The sequence below is a fragment of the Crotalus tigris genome, unplaced genomic scaffold (genome assembly GCF_016545835.1).
Source record: "Crotalus tigris isolate CLP2741 ecotype Arizona unplaced genomic scaffold, ASM1654583v1 scf7180000018436.2726382, whole genome shotgun sequence".
Taxonomy (NCBI): domain Eukaryota; kingdom Metazoa; phylum Chordata; class Lepidosauria; order Squamata; family Viperidae; genus Crotalus; species Crotalus tigris.
In genome coordinates this window covers 507,140-524,052 of record NW_024097002.1, presented here as the reverse complement: position 1 = coordinate 524,052, position 16,913 = coordinate 507,140, and the positions used below count along the sequence as shown (strand labels likewise).

Genomic DNA, 16,913 nt, shown 5'->3' with positions numbered 1-16,913 from the left:
CCTCTACCAAGGAGACCCCATATCAATTATAGCTGCCTTGCCATTTGAAGGTTATAAAGTTGTTTGTTTTACTATTTATTAAATGTATATGCTGCCCATGTCAGTACTATGACTTATATCACACCTATTTTGCTAGTGTAATCTAAAATTCTAATTTAGAAGACACTGGAGGGAGATTTATAATTCCCAAGTATATTGCTTGATCTAAGAAATATGCAGTTTTGGCACTTTCAGGAGCCTTAGAAAATTCAAAAGAAGGATATTGAGAAAATACACCATTCTTTTCCTAGATAGAAATAGAAGCATTTTATCAGTACCTTATCTAAGCAGCTATCCAGAAAAGTGTGATGGAAATTATAAGAGGCTGGACATGCAGGATGTAGACACAGTGACTTTGAACATGACAGTTGCATTATAATAGTGTTTGAAATTTCAAATAAACCAATAAGAAGGGAATTCTGTTATGATTATACAAATGGAAAAGTAAAAAAAAAATATGAAGGAGGATTATATTATGACAAGGGGTTAGAGTCATCTCCAACTGTTATCTTTTGCATAATGTAGGCGATTTGTGTTGGAAAATCATAATTATAAAGAAAAAAAGTGCAAAGACCCAATTACTCACTGGAGGTAGAGGCATATTTCACACTGCTGGAACGTGTTCTGCTGAAAGATTGCTTGGAAGCAGCGACTGCTGCTGCTGTTTTCTTAACAGCATTTTTAGCTTCTGACACCAGCGGTTTTCGAGTAGAATAGTACGACTCTGCACTGCGCCCAGAAAAGGTTGGCTTTGATGGGGCACTTTCAGAGTCACTTGGCACTGTGAAAGATCCTGCCCGTTTCCTTGGCATGGCAAGAATGTCAAGCCTTGAGAGCTTCTTGGCCTCTACGGGTTGCTTGGAAGATGCTGTGGTTCCTTCAGGAAGTGCTGCTGTTTTCTCAGCATCGGCACTCTCATTGTCTGAGGTATCTCCCAACCGGGCACGGCGAAGTTTGGAGGCTCTCGTGGGCCTTGGGGTTGATAGACTATTTGACCTGGTAAGAACTTGTTGAATCTTTTGAACCGTTGTGGTTACTTTGCTATGATCTTCTTTGGCTGACTGCGAGAAAGGCTTCTTCTTAGAAAGAGGCCTTGAGGGGGCTTGTTCTTGGTCAGAGGAGGCTACTTCACTTGGAGGCAAATACGGGAGGCTGCTACTTCTCTCATCATCTGTATAATCCTGAGATCCACTTGTTCCTATGCTGTGTTTCACTTGAAAACGCCTTGCATTTTCACCTTTGCTCCCAGTCTCAGGTGGAATTGCTTTCCGTTTTTCTGAAAGCCTTTCACGTGCACTAGCTTGAACATTTTGCTCTTGGCAAGATGGTGTGGATGATGACCTCTCTTTCTGTAAAGATGTCACAGATTTTTGCTTTGGTGGGTGACTTGGCAGATTTTTACCACTTACCAAGCTGACAGTGCTGGCTGTGTCCACATCAGACTCTCCAGATAAAGAATCTTCTAACTGCCCAGAAGGATTTTCTGGAGCATCTAGCTGGTGAGTTTGACAAAGTATTTTGGCTTCCAAGGCTGCCAGTGCAGTTTCAGTGTCTTTAAGAAGGAGATGGGTCTCAGGATTATAGTCCATACGATTTGCTCGTGTGACCTCAAGATCTTTCAGTAGAGGATGACTTGAGATATGCGGCAGCCTGTTTTGAGGAATGTTGCTGCTTGACTTCTCTTTGGTAAAACTCTCTTGCCTAACAAAAGATGAAATTTCTTTTGTGGCTACAACTTGTTGTTCTGGTAGTCCCTGGTGTAATGACATAATCATTTTTCCATTTGAGTAAAGACAGGTATTGTTCATTCCTTTGGCAGCTGTCTTTCCATACTTGAAAGGAGGTTCTTCTTTGTCTATTTGAGGAGGAGGAGGTATGTTTGAAGTAAGCTTTGAAGGCACCCCAATCTCTTCTGCCTCATCACCCATATAGAAAGATGTTGACAGTGGATCACTTAGAGCTCTCAAGCCTGAAAGTCTTGGCATAGGACACTGAGAGCTTCTAGATTTTGCACATTCAGCCTTTATTCGATCCTGTTCTAATATTTTGGTGCCATCTTGGCTTTTCCTACCTTTTTCCAAGTTGATACCATCATCAGATTTGCTGGCATCACTAAGGCTATCTGGATCCAAATCTTCCTGAGTTAACAACCGAGTGTCAGAATCCACATATATTTCTTCCCTGGACTCATTACTAAAGTTCCTTTGGGAAACTTCAGGAAAAGTCTCCTGACAAATTAAAATAGTTGGTGTTGGACTTTCCAATTTTTCACCAGGAGGGAGTTGAGGAAGAAGTCTTCTGGTCCGTGATGCCACTGAAATCTCAGATTCTCCCATTCTGGAACTGGAATCCTTTTCTGAAAAAGATAGGGAGACAGTAACTAAACTCAAAAGTTAGGATGTCTTGTTGTATGCAAAGATAGTGAGAAATGAGAGCTTTGTGTTGTCTTTGCCGTTCTTCTATTCTTAGCTTTGTCCCTTTGTCCCACTCATCACTCTCTACAGAGAAAAAAAATGCCTTCCTCCTCCATGGAGTTTCTTGCCAAGATTTTAGAACTGATTTTCTAGAATTCTAAAATCTTCAGGACAGCTCCATAAATAAATTCAATCACATTCCATGAGGCAAAAAAAGGCATGAAAGAAGGGAACTGGCATAGAAAACTTGTTTTCATGTTTAGTGTTTTGATGCATGAAGAACAACTAAACTCTGCTTTGAAGGTATTTCTTCTCTCCCTTTTCCAGAAATCTTTTGACATGAGTAAAATATGGCAGTATGAACAGGACATTTCATCAAACTCAAATTGTAGGATACAATATTTTTTAAGCTTAAGTTTTAAACTTCATCAAATGGATTCTGTTGTATTTCAAGGCAATTTGTAATACCATTTATTATAGTATCTTTCTGAGCTACTGGAAGCATTGAAGTCATTGTACTGCAACATTTCCAATATTTCTTATCAGTTTGTGTACAGATAGTACGAAGTGAGTGAATCCACAGATAATGGACCTGTGAAGTCTCACAGGTTTCTATGCTGTTTTTATGTAGTCTCATTGGGAAGGGTCCTCTGGAATGAAATGTTAATAGTGACATTCATCTCTACTATTTTATAAAATCTAACTCCAAATGGCTGGTTGATACTCTTTAATATTGCCTAAATGAGATGGTGAGATGGCAGAGATGAATAACCTGAGATTCAATTAAGAAAGGATGGAGCTTTTGTTGTCAGTAGGGAACTCATATTATATTGGAATGCAATGATTCATAAATAAGTTACATTCTTCTGAAAAACCTGATTCACAGTATGGGCTGGCTCCTTAACCATATGCTTTCAAAGGATTGTCAAATGATGAGAAAAACTTGGCATTTAATTTAGTATGTCACCTGTGTCCATTTCTAAATTATCTACATCCTATCTAAAATATTGCAATGTAGTATATGCTAATCCTTGTAAGACAATAAGAGTCATTGACAAATGACAGCCTAGAAATTATCAATAAACCTTGAGTAGAAAAGTTTACATCAATACAACGTACATATGCAAAGAAATTTACTTTGATCATATCACTTCAATACTGAAAAATTTGCACTGCTAGCCAATTTGAATTCCAAAGCAGAAGCTACTCACATTTGGACATGGGGGATGTTCCTCAGGTATCACATAGTTTGATATTGCCTCCTATATAAAAGAATTCTTACCAGCAAAAATATCCAGTTTAGGAACATTAAATTATAAGCTTGGAATATAAACCCACATTTAAATCAATGGAAAATGGGTACAGAAACAAGTTGATTTTATACAATTAAAGTCCTTTGAAATACAAGAATGACATCAGTTGCCTTATCTACCTGTGTTAACGTGACAGAGGGAAGCCGGCTCAGCATCCCCAGGTCCAGGGGCAGAACCTGAGCCTGTGTAGCTATCTGCAAGGCTTGCCCATCTTGAGACCCATTTTTGGCTACCTTGGGCTGAAGAGGACATCTGCAAAAGGCAGAAGATGTGACATGGTTAAAACAAGGTTGTCCAAAGTTTAGTGTGGCATTTTAAAATTCCATCACAGCTAGATATTCATAAGTAACTGCTTTGCTGAAACACAGCTGGATTCAGATTTGATTTTTAAAGGAAAGTGAGAGATCAGTGGAAGATTCAACCGAGAAAAGAAGTCGCACATTGATTTTTTTTTTCCCTCTTCAATCAGTCTACAGTTCCCAATGATGCCCTTTCAGGTTTTTCTAGGTAGTCCAAAACTGCTTCCCACTTCTTCACCCAGAGCAATGAACGTAAGTCAGAATCAAACTGATTACAGATAGTAATCGAAGTCTAAGAGCTCCCAATATGAGCTTGTATTACATGATAGTTACAAAATAGTAATAATTTTTTAAAGTCAACATGAAGTCTACAGTATCATTTATTAATATCATATTTATTTAAACACTGAAATCATATATTTCAAATCTAGGCTGGAACATATTTATATTAGCATCAGAGTAATAAGTTCTATATAACAGTAAAAAAAGGCATAGATCAAAACCTTAGTTTTAAAATAATATGAGTGAAGTAATGTAAGGGATGGACTCAGTTCATTAAGGGTTTTTTTTCAAATGCTTTTGTATCTTTAATATTAAGATTGGTTTGGTTATAAAGTACAGGCATTTATATTGATTTCCACTGCTGTGAAATTTCCAGGTATGCAAATGTAAAAGAATGCAGTTAAAAACATTAGTCTCTGTACATAAACTCAAAAATAAAACCCACTGAGTTAAATGGAGTTTTATTCCAAAGTAAATAAATATTTTAAGGCTATTTGAGCATTTCAAAAAAATAGGGATATAAATTCTAATCCACACTTGTTATACATATGATTATTCACTTTCTATAATAAATTGCATACTGCAGGTTATATTTCCAAATACTTTTTCCTAGAATTTATAGCTGGGTATGTATTTAAATTAGCTTTTTTTTAAAAAAAACAACACCTGTGCACTGTATTGCAAAACCTGGGGGAGAGGAGTAAAAGCCCACTTTAAACACATTCCAATCTGCATATTAGTCTAGGCAGCTCACTTGTATGTTTGTTTCTTTTTTGTAACTGAACTTTTCAAGCATCTCTAACTACAAATCCATTTTGTGCACCTTTTGAGGCAAAAACTGTTGGGTATTAATTATCTGTGTAATATCAACAAAACTCCCTGCTGTAAGTGACATGAGCTTGTGACCAATGTAAATCTAAACTTCTGATTACCATAAATAACATCAAAAGGAAACATTCTTCAAAAATTGCATTAACATCTCCTCCAGTTCTATTCAATGTGTAGGTGAATAAGAAGTTGGATACTATTTTTACATATTGACTGTACCTGCATATCTGCATGATGACCCGTTGCCACTTTGGAAGCGATGACCTGCATCATCGTCATCTTTGGAGCTGAGCCGTTTTCCCCAAGCAAATGATTGTGCCCTAATTCTTCTTTTTCGCCTTTTATAACTGGCCTGTAGGTTGAAGAAATTCTGGAAAATTCAGGAGACTCCAAAACACCAAAAACCTGGTGACCAGAAAGATAAAGGAAGCTTAAACAAATCCCCCCTTCAATTCTGGATTAGCAGGTTGAGAGGCTCTTTCTTACAGATTTTTTCATCTTGGCATGGCAAGATCTGGGAGGCCAGAAGCAAAAAAATGAGGCTCAATCAGGCAGCTCTCAGGCGACAAGGATGTTATTCTTGCAATTATTACTCCAATATGGGATGAATCAGAGAAATGTGTCACCACGGAAAAATGGGGAAAGGCAAACTTTGCCTTCCTGATATTTTGAGCTTCCAGGTCCACCATTATCAATCTACAGGCTGAGATGTTTGAGAATATGAAAGCTGTACTGTAATTTAAAACACTGGGAATCATCAGAGTGCCTACTCCTTTCACATCTTTTTTACCATCTTTTATCTATTTTTGCATAAGAAAGCATTAGTTTAGAACAAATAGGAAAACACATTCCAAATTGATATAGCATTGTTAATTATTATATAATACATGTCTACCCAACCTGTAATTATCAACCCCAATGCAGCTGTCCAACTACATGTTTACAATCCCCCTATTCTTGCAGTTCATGCAAGAGCAGGTTTATCAAAACTGAAGAGGCAAAACTGTTGTAGTAGTTCACAGGGTTCCTTGAACAAGCCATCAGTAAATACATACATATATAGCAGAGAATGTATGTAATTCAAAGTTAGCCTATTGTATTGTTACTAGATTTCGTGGTTGCAAATGTCATCCCCATACTAGATAACACTATCATGTGGGGATGATGAGGGGAAATTAAGTCTCTCATTTGGCAATGGATTCAGTGCTGCCATCCTGCTTTGCCTTACTGCTGCTTTGTTGATGCCAGACTGCCATGAATAATGGGAAGAGGGAACTATCAACTGGGGGGGGGGACAAGAAACAGAAACCAATCCAAGAACCTGCCAGAGACCCCAAGGCAGTCAGAGGTGGGAATGGAATGCAAACCATCGTCGAGACTGCCAAATACCAGAACTGTTATCAAAACAGTAAGTTTGAATCTAACTGGACACTAGGGAGATAACCAGCGGGAGGACCTGGGAAAGGGGAAAGTACGTAGGCAGCTTTCGCACGCAAACCTCAGATCTGTTTTTTCCTGTTCTGTAACCACTTGTCTTAGTAAAAGTATTCTTCCACTACAAATGCAGTTGAAGGCTTTTCTTTTATAAATGGCTAACTATCCCTATACATGGCCAACTATTATATCTCAGAAAAATTAGACTCTTTCCTGAGTGGGAAAAGAGCTGTTGTTTTTACAATTTCTTTATCTGATGCAGCTCAAGGATGCATGCAAAATGCTCCCACCTTCCATACAACAACCTTGTGAGTTGGATTAGGCTGAGTCACTGGCTGAAAGCCACTTAGCAAGTTTTTATGCCAAAGAGAGGCCTAATACTTACGATCTCCCAGTTCTTAGTCTTAACATGGCTACTACATCAAATTCTCTTCATAGTTGAATTCTCTGGAAAGCAGTTAATTGCATGTAAAGGAAATCTTGAGTTACATTTTTTTATATATCCAGAGACAGGGTCTAAGTTTATTTATCTACTGACTGCAGCTTGGTTGAGTGCCCTGTTTCCAAGCACCCTCTTGCATTTTTTTAACTTGGCTTGTTCTAAAATTTGCATTGTTTCCTAACTGAAATAGGATTAGTGACGTAGTACCGTGTCCTTTGACTACCGGCAGAATACCTCTATAAGCACTAGGTAGTTGTCAAGATGCTTGATCAACCACATTTGACTGGAAGGTCACAAGCTGCACAAGCCTAGCTAAGAAAAATAGAAATTCGGCTCTTTCAAATATTGCATGTAACACAACACAACCCCAATACCCTTTTCTCTTTCAACATGCAATGATTTTTAAAATTTTGTGTAAAAGATAAACCCCTAATCAACCTTATTTGCTTACTTATTAAATTTATATGCCTTCCCTGCAGTCTATGATAAATAAGACTTAGCTACTACAAAATTTTGTTCCAGTGCAGACATGACATTTTCAGTCAGGATTGTCTGATCAGGATTCAGCCACAGGTTTTGTATGATCCCAGTTTTTTGCCCCCCTCTCTCCCTCCTTCTCTCCCCCCCCACACACACACACTCACACACACAAGACAATTGGCCCTTCTCCATTAATGCCTTATTTAAGAGCAGATTTTGCAATCGTTTTAGTTGCACAAGCTTAATCTGGGTTTCCATCAAAGAAGGGTTTGGCAGCTATAAAACCAAGCTGGATAAAAAGAAAACTAGTTTAAATTTGCCATATTTAAAGCAAGAGCAAGTAAACTCATAAGCAAATGCAAGATGGGGCCAAGGAAAGCTACTAATCCTATTAATTTAGTTGGTTAGCAGCAGTATAGTGGATGTACCAGGCCTTACTATTCTTACCCCAATGTTTTGGTAAACAAATTCTAAATGGCAAAAATGTGCTAGTTCTTTTTATTTTTAAAAACTGTGAGCTTACCTGATCAATCATTTTTCGAGCTTCTTCTACTTCTTTGTCCTGTGATTCAGTTTCAATAGTGTAAGTGCCTGTTTCACTCAAGCTATCTTCCTCTTCCTGTCTCCTAGCTTTGGCCACTTTAGGATCAGCAACTGGTGGAGGAATTGTTTCTGGTGCTGATGGGACAATTACTGCTCGGGAGTTTAGTGGTGTTGGCACAGGAGGGGGCTTTTCAGTGTTGAGCTGAGTCGCTTGAGAGCTTTCCCTTAAACATTCAGCAGCAAAATCTTGAGCTAATTTTGACTTCCTTCCAACACTCCCATGACTTTTTACAGGTGTTCGTGATGTGGAGGATGAGGAAGGGCTGATCCTCTCATCTGCCTTCTCCCTCCTGAAGGAGCCAGCTCTTGGAGTGGTGAATGCGTTGCTCGGCCCTTTGGTTCCTGTTGCAGGCGCATGTTGGGAGGGCACAGAACTTCCTGGCTTCTCAGCAGGCACTGTAATTTTGCGTTTTTCAACTTTTGTCTTCAAGGTGGGATCAACCTCATTTTGGGTAGAATGGCCACTGTGTGTGAAAGACTGTGATCTTTTCTTCCGGGGCGTGTCATCATCAAAGAACTCAATGACAAAGGCCTGCTGGTTGTGGAGCATTTCCTGGGGATCACGTCGAATTTGGCGCTGGAGTTTGGCTTGCTCTGCTATATGATCATTGCTAACTGTCTCTTTTTCTGGCTTGGGTGCTACTTGGTCCTCTGAGTCACTTTGGGTTCCATCTTCATGCCTGTTACCTAAAAAATAGGAACACAGATCAGATTATTCTAGGATAAGACATCCTTTCTATGTCAGTACTGTCCCCCTGCCCCTTCCTTTAGACAGCATTAGACAACCCAGGACTTACTGGATCCTCGTTTCAGAGAAATTTCCTTACCTAAACAGATAAAAAGAATGACCGGGGCGTACAAAAAAGCAGTGGGAGTGAGAGTAACTTTCAACTGTTTTTAGGCTTCCCCACAAAGGGATGTTAGAAACAGCGACCACAGGTGTGTAATGGCATGGCAGTACTGAAGTGGCCACAACTTCATCAAAGTTCAATCCAATGGGATTTGAGACATATTATTTGAGGGAGTCCATCTGAGGCATGTTGATTGAAAAATTGTTATCCTGTGATACACCATTTCACCCAAATGAAAGTTACAAACAGACAAAACAGGAGAGTTTTAATAGTGTATATATTTGTCTATTAAGGGTTATCAATTACATTTACACAGCACTAGGAATTTTAAACCATAGTTTTTTATTTAAAATATATACATTTTAGGTCTTAAACTTTTTTTGATGTAACTATTTGAAATTGTGACCTGAAAAGCCTCTTCCTTACAACCAACATATTAAAGAGAGATAAGTCAGCTGGTATGAAAAATATATTAAACCCAAGAAATACCTTGGTGACATTTTTTACTAGAAATTCCCTTTAATGCAGGAATCCATAAAATGTGTAATTTCCTATGTTTTCCCATTCAGATTATTTGTTAGGAGTCACCACAAATCCCTTGATTGTTTCTTAAAATCACGTTCCAAAGCACACTTGGAAACTGCATTTACAATTTACTTCTCATGCTAGCTCAACCCTTCTCAGAAGGGAAAAGAGGTTTGAACCTATTTTATAACATAGTCTGGATTTCTACATAGTGTTCCTTCTCAATATCTTTAATTCCAAAATTTCCCTGGCTCTGAATTTTATTGTTTTATTTTTTACACGTTACAAACAAAGCATAGAGCATCAATTCCTCTAGTGAGAGCTTTACCTTTCAGAGTCTTCACGTGAACAGGGAGGTCACTTTTGGTACTGTATACATCATCTCCAGGAGACTGCCTTCTTATGAGACTTGGATCATTATGTACCAGCCAGTCGGCCACTTTACTCTCTGCAGAGATAATTTCCACATGGCCAGTGTCTTTGCTGAGGTTCCGTCTCTGCCTGAGGGAAAACTTAGTGACGTGGTCTTTTATCTTAATTTTACCTGGAGTGCAATCATCAAACTCAATTGTAAAAGAAGCATGGCTCTGCACAACAGGCAACACTGCCACATCAACATCTTTGGTGGGGATCTCATGGACTTGCACCTCTGGAGATTTTACTGGCTGATGGAATTCTTTCGTTGGAATTTCGAAGTAGCTGGGTTCCCTTCGGAATGCGTAGACAGACTCGCCTTGAGATTCTCTGTAGCCAGAGATGTTGCCATTGATTTCTTCTTCGTGTTGGATTAAGTCTTTTGTTCTGTCTATATAGGGAGGAAATCAGCTCTCAGGTTTAACATCCATAAAATATCAACAATTCACAATTTCATAACTTAATAATATAACAAGTAACATAGGTCAAACAACAAACCAATTCAAAGCAACTATTAAAATGAATCACATGTAGATCCTAATACAAAACAGGATTATCTTAATAAATAAGGGCAAGATAGAGATAGTGACCAAGTATGGAAGGGTTGAATCCTAAAGTTAGAACTCATTGCTTATTTATAAAAGACATGTTTTTGCTGCTAAATGGGAACTAAGCTGTACTGACCTGAATATTGTTCTTCTGGCCTTCTGTCACCTGTTGAATCCAGTTTATTGTTGGCATCATCCTCTCCCCACCATGATGGCTGGCCATAGAGTGGTGTGCGGTAAGTAGTTGTTACCTCTGGGGACAAAAATGTAGACAAGAAACATAAACAGGAAGAAGTATGTGTTTTAATTAAGAACAAAATATCAACCTTAAAAATAGTCAACCATTCACTTCTTATCTACCTGGGGAAAAAAGGCTTCTACATTATATCTTTAAACAACTTCAAACTTTGGTTTCAAATCATAATTCGTACTACCTGGACAAAATTAACCACAATTACATCCAGTGCAGATATACAGGTATATACTTACAACAATTGGCATTGAAAAAAGTGACTTATGATCATTTTTCACATTTATGACCATTGCAGCATCCCCATGGTCATATACTTAAAATTTAAATGCCTGGCAACTGGTTCATATTTATGATGGTCCCGAGATCTGTGATCAATCATCTTTTGTGACTTTCTGACAAACAAAGTCAGTGGGGAAGCCAGATTCATTTAACAAATGTTTTACTAACTTAACAACTGCAATGATTCCCTTAACAACTGCAGCAATAAAGGTCGTTAAATGGGGCAAAACTCACTTAACAAATATCTCATTTAGCAATATAAATTTTGGGCAAAATTCTGGTCATAAGTACCTGTACTTAAGAAAGGGAGTTCGCAGAAAGCCAGCAGCAGTACAATCTGAAGGTTTATTTATTTATTTTTCATATCTCTGTACTGCCCACTGCCCTCAAAGAGGTGTAAGGTTGGCTTGTAATCATATTGGCATAATTAAAAATGAATCAATATAACACCTGCATCAGGCCTCAATGCAAGTTACAATAAAAGAGATAATGAGATCCTTTATTCAATTTGTCCAATATAAAGTGGTTAGAGAGAGATACTATTAAAACAGATCTGTGATCCATGATTTAAATAAAAAATTGCTGTTGAAACAAACCCATGCTTTTTTCCTAAGAGTCTGCATGACATTCCCATTAACTGGCAAGTAGGCAGTTTTAATATTGGAAATAGTCTTACAGTCATCATGATATTATTTGCTTCTCCTCTATATTACTGGCTCCTGCTGACAGGAAAAAAACATAAAGCCATATTGTCAAGGGTCTGTTGTTTCTACAAATTCTTTTGGAATAAGAAGAAAAGCAGTCTTATGTTCCAGTTATGTACCACCTTCCTTCCATAACACAGACAGAAATAAGTTTGTAAGCATTCTTAACCCAGGCACATAGACTAGTTGTGCTTAGTTGCTATGTCATATGCCTTGGGATTATTTTCTAGGGCCAAAAGATTAACAGAACAAAAAAAAAACATTGCCATACTCTGAGTATTGAATCATTCAATTTTCACTGCAGCTTGAATAAATAATAACTAAACTGCTCGGTCGTTTTAACTGCATTAGAACTGGTTTCTTGGAATATACTTCATTAATTATCCCCCTCCCTCCACCACCACAATTTTTATGTCCATCTATCCAGATGGCATTAATCCCTCAAGCACATTTCTTGCCTCATCAATTCCAGCAGACAGCTTAAGGAGTAGAGGGCAGGGAATAGATCCATTTAAAGATACCATCAAGGTCAATCGGGCATTTGCATATTGAACTACAGGTAATCCTTGCTTAACATCCATTCATTCAGTGATGGTCCAAAGTTACAATGGTACTGAATAAAGGGACTTACAAATGATTCTCAAGGCAGTACTGAATATGGCAGGGGCAGCTGGTGGCAGTGGGTAGATGGCGATGAAATGGGCAGAGATGGGAATAGTTAGGTGGGAGGGCTGAAATGGAGGCAATCCCACTGTCTTCCAATAATGGCTTGCATCTGGGAGAGTCCTCATCTAATGACTGCATGAGATTTGCTCAACAACAGCAGCTGGGATTGCTGAAACTGCCATCAGTAACCAAGCTGCCACCTGATATTTTGCTTAACAATGACACTGCTCAGCGATGGAGTTTATTTATTTATTAAATGTATTAGCTGCCCATCTTACCACAGGATAACTCTGGCTGGCTTACAATATAAATGGATAAAACTATAAAAATAAAATACTACAAAAATACAACACACGATTCTAGATAAAAGATGGGGAGGAAGGAAGTAGGATGAGCAGGGGGGAAGTGGGATCTGTTATTAATCTCAACCACCCCCTGTGTAAAGCCCGTCCCACATTTGGAGCCCTAAGCCAACTGGCAGAGCCAGCTCATTAAGGTCTTGTGGAAGGTCAGGAGGATTGGAGCCGACTGGGGGACAGGATGGCAGGTGTGATGGCAGAGAAGGCTCTTCTCCTGGACTCCGGGCCAGCCGGAAGAGTCTGGCTGATAGGGCCTGCAGCATGCCTCCTCTGCCAGCACAGGTAGGGCTGGGCAATCTCAGTGGGATGGGACAGTTTGTCCCAATTAGGATTGTTAAGTGAGGAGTACCAGTATTTATGTCAGTGTGTGATAACCAATAGGCATGTGTCCTCTTTACAGATTGGCCCTTGCAACTGTAGTCTGTTAAAAATACTGGGGTGGTAGGATCCGCATGGAATTAAACCAATTAAAATCAACAAAAGTAGAGCAATAAACATAGGTGTACTCTTAGAGCAGTGTACTCTTCACTCCTCAAAGTTATTCTTGAAGATGAGGCACCATGTCCACAAATCTGATACATGATCCCATTTTTAAAATGCAACTTATGCTGAAGAGAAAAAGAATGCAAAGATGTGAACTCTTCCAGGAGAAAATGTTATTAGCAAACCTAGGAAAAAGGCAGAAAGTCCTCAACTGAAAGAGATAATCAGGGAAACAGATTATTTCCTGATTCGGTGGTAGATTTTGGTTACAGAGAATTTAAAGGAAGAGAAAAAGATGGAAAGGAGTCTTGTGTTGAGGCTGAACTGAAAGAATGCCTGCTTTGCCTCTCAAAGGTGGTGACAAAAATTATCCAAAACTATTCTGGGCATGTCCATAGCCTGGAGAGAGGGAGGCTCCCTAGGCACATTTCTAGCTGTCTAACTAGAATCCTCTTGTCTTCTCAAGGCTGTGACTTCAGTACACATTAATGAACAAATATATGAAGTCCCCTTATATCAAGTCACATCTCTACTTCATGAAACCCAGTACTATTTATTTGAGCTACTAACAGCATTTTAAGGCAGACATATTTCTTATCCCAGTTATCTGAGGTTATTACAAAGTAGAAATACCAAGAACTGAGTATCCAGTAGCAGGCCACCACTGTTTTACAAGAGCAATGTAAAATAGAATAGAGCTGGAAGGGACCTTGGAGGTCTTCTAGTCTAGCCTCCTGCTCAAGCAGGAGAACCGTCCTATACCATTTCAGACAAGTGACTGTCTAGCCTCTTCTTAAAAACCTCCAGTGATGAAATGCACACGATTTCTGGAGGCAAGCTGTTCCACTGGTTAATTGTCCTCACTGTCAGGAAGTTTCTCCTTAATTCCAGGTTCATTCTTTGATCATTTTCCAGCCCTTGTTTCTTGTCCTGCCCTCTGGTGCTTGGGAGAATAATTTGACCCCCTCTTCTTTGTGGCAGCTCCCCAAATACTGGAATACTGCTATCATGTTACCCCTATTTCTTCTTTTCTTTAGACTAGCCAAATCCATGTAAATCATGTCATAAAAACATGAAACAAACGTCCTTCATTTTGTCACCAAGCAGATAGTATGCCCATTCTAGAGAGGGATGTCCTATCAACAATGCTGAGAATTTTAGACAGATTAACCATTTTTTAAGAAAAGGGAAATCCAAAAAACATCTGGGAAGAAAGCCATGGCAATCTATACAGTGGCTGGCAAGAAAGAAACCAACTTGTAGACATTTTTATCCTATCTCTGATTAAGTCAGTGATTCAGTCACTATTTTGCATGAAATGGTTGCTTATTCCAAATGTAGTCAATAAACTTCAACTAACATATATTGGAGATATATAGCAATTATAAATTCCTTCATTTAAGAAGTTTCTAGAAAGCAGAAAGAATTGCCTATCTTTACATTATGTGAAGACTCTGCACTTGGTTTTGCTGCTGAAGTAGGAAATCCACAGTAAATGCGATAAAAGCAGGGATCAAAAAGAAAGAACAAATCTAGCAAACAGCTGAAATTAAAAGGAGAATAGGAAGCAGGTTAATTTAGGAATACTTAAAGACAGCAACACTCATCCATATCTACTAAAAAGACAGGGACAACTAACTGGAAGATTAGAAAGAGCACTCTGCCAACACTCTCCAGAGTGTTGTGCTAAAAATACAGTCTAATCAAATGTAAGGAAAAAGAGCTATATATTTAAAAAAAACTCTCAGAGGCAGCTTTCAATTGATAGCCCATCCATATTTGTTTACTCCAATATATCAGTCTGTTTTCACTAAATTAAATGTTTTAATGTACATGTTTCTGTTAATCCACCTAACATAAGAGGAAAGTTTTTATGTACAGCCATAGAGGGTCAGCATCTAGGACAGGAAGTAACCTCCTTTGTACCTGAAGGTCATTATAATTTGGAACAAAACTTTTTAAAAATCTGTATCTGTATTGTTGAACAGAGCACAGAATCCTACTATGCTTGTCAGTGCCAAATCCTACTTCATAGATGGTTTTGTATTAGAGAAATCTTGAATGTTCATCTTTTTTTAACCTATTATTCATAGAACTAAATCTTTATAACCTTTAGTCAGAAAACAGCAAATCATACAGGAAAAGCATCCATGTAATCTTAAACAACTGCCAAAGAAAAATGTAAAATTAACTGTACTGCAGAATCAGCTTTGCATTACAGCTTCTTCCAGCAAGTTGTTATTTCCATCAGGTTGAGAAAATGAGCTTTAACCACCTTCTACTGCAGTGGTTTTTAAACTGAGGGTAATTTGGGCATATTCAGGGGGTAATGGAGCAATTTGTAATTGCTTGTTTGGGACTGCCGCTGCCAAGACACTTATGAAAACAACTGTCTGAAGGATTTTTTGTGGGGTGGCGGTAGTAATTACATTATTTGAGGTTGGGAAAAGGAGTAATTGGGTCAAATAGTTTAAGGATCACTGTTCCTAGTGAGCAATGCAGCATGTTACCTGCCACATATGGGAGAATTGTTTAACCAGACTTTGTTTAACCAAATAATAAGAAAGCAGATCTATGAACAATAATGGATACACACACATATACAAACATGGCAGATTAAATAAAAGGGGACAAGTTATATGAGGTAGTCATTTTTTTCTTTCTATCATTATCCAGAAGGAGAGGATATATTTTAGCATTTGTGGTTTGCATGGCACTGGCTGTTTTCAGTATTGTTCCTTTAAGCAGCTTTATTGTCTCCTATCATCAATTATGCCTTTAGAGCTTAGAGATTCCAGCAATCCTGGACCACCAGTGAGAACCAACCTCTTAAACATCCCTTTCTTCATGTTTTGTCTAAGAGTATGAGAGTTAACTTTTTTGGAAATCAAGATAATGATTATGGTTATATTTATTATTTTAGAAATACTTATATACTGATCTAATTAACAAGATTCCATGTACTATACTAAGAAGAAACCAGAAACAGAATTATCTCAAACACAATTAAAAACAACTCCTTTTTCACATTGCCCTCCATCCTCCTCAATTTTAAAGACCTTAATTTAGTCCCAAAGCATTTAATCTCAAATTAAATATTTACTTATATGATATACTTAAATGAATCATGCCATAATAACAGCTCTTGGCACAAATTTGCTGGTTAAAGTTTAACCAAAGTCTCAGAATACTAAAGACTACGAATGAGTAGATTTCCTTCCCATTTTGGGACACTCATAATTGTACTTCCTTTTCACATTTTTTTTCTTTTAGGATTGCTTGTATGAGATCATACTTCCACAAAGCATAACCTTCAGTTTTGAGCCCCATTCATTATTGTTAATTTTCTGAATTGTGGGTCTCTGTATTGCTACTTGTGTTACTTCTTATACTTAGATAAACCACTTTTCAGCCACTGATCTATTCTTGCAACACAGTTAACTGATTACATCAAGACGAGGTCAAAATACCTTTTTGGAAGTCACATTAAGTATGGAAGAGTGGACTTCAAAATGCAAACGCAACCAGATGAAATCACTTCCAAGAATTCCTTATCATCTTCCACTATATTGATTTATTTTGTCATGCTATTTATATTTTATTTCTGCAATAAACAATTTCTGAAGCCCAAAAGAAACACAAATCACATATCTCAGTTACAGAAATCATTTAAAAAATTAAACTGCTGCAAAAGCTT

General features: G+C 38.0%; 1 protein-coding gene across 7 annotated transcripts in view; it reads right to left on the bottom strand.

The window, feature by feature from the left end:
* The window catches only part of CEP170B (centrosomal protein 170B), a 66,678-nt gene that overhangs the window by 18,776 nt on the left and 30,989 nt on the right, over positions 1-16,913 (bottom strand). For all 7 annotated transcript variants that reach the window (XM_039352528.1, XM_039352529.1, XM_039352523.1 and 4 more), the window contains exons 7-12: positions 10,609-10,725; positions 9,839-10,315; positions 8,055-8,821; positions 5,395-5,580; positions 3,886-4,018; positions 626-2,395 (exon numbers count right to left, since the gene is read on the bottom strand). In XM_039352528.1, coding sequence (XP_039208462.1) covers positions 626-2,395; positions 3,886-4,018; positions 5,395-5,580; positions 8,055-8,821; positions 9,839-10,315; positions 10,609-10,725 — 3,450 coding nt within the window. The remainder of the gene's footprint in view (positions 1-625; positions 2,396-3,885; positions 4,019-5,394; positions 5,581-8,054; positions 8,822-9,838; positions 10,316-10,608; positions 10,726-16,913) is intronic.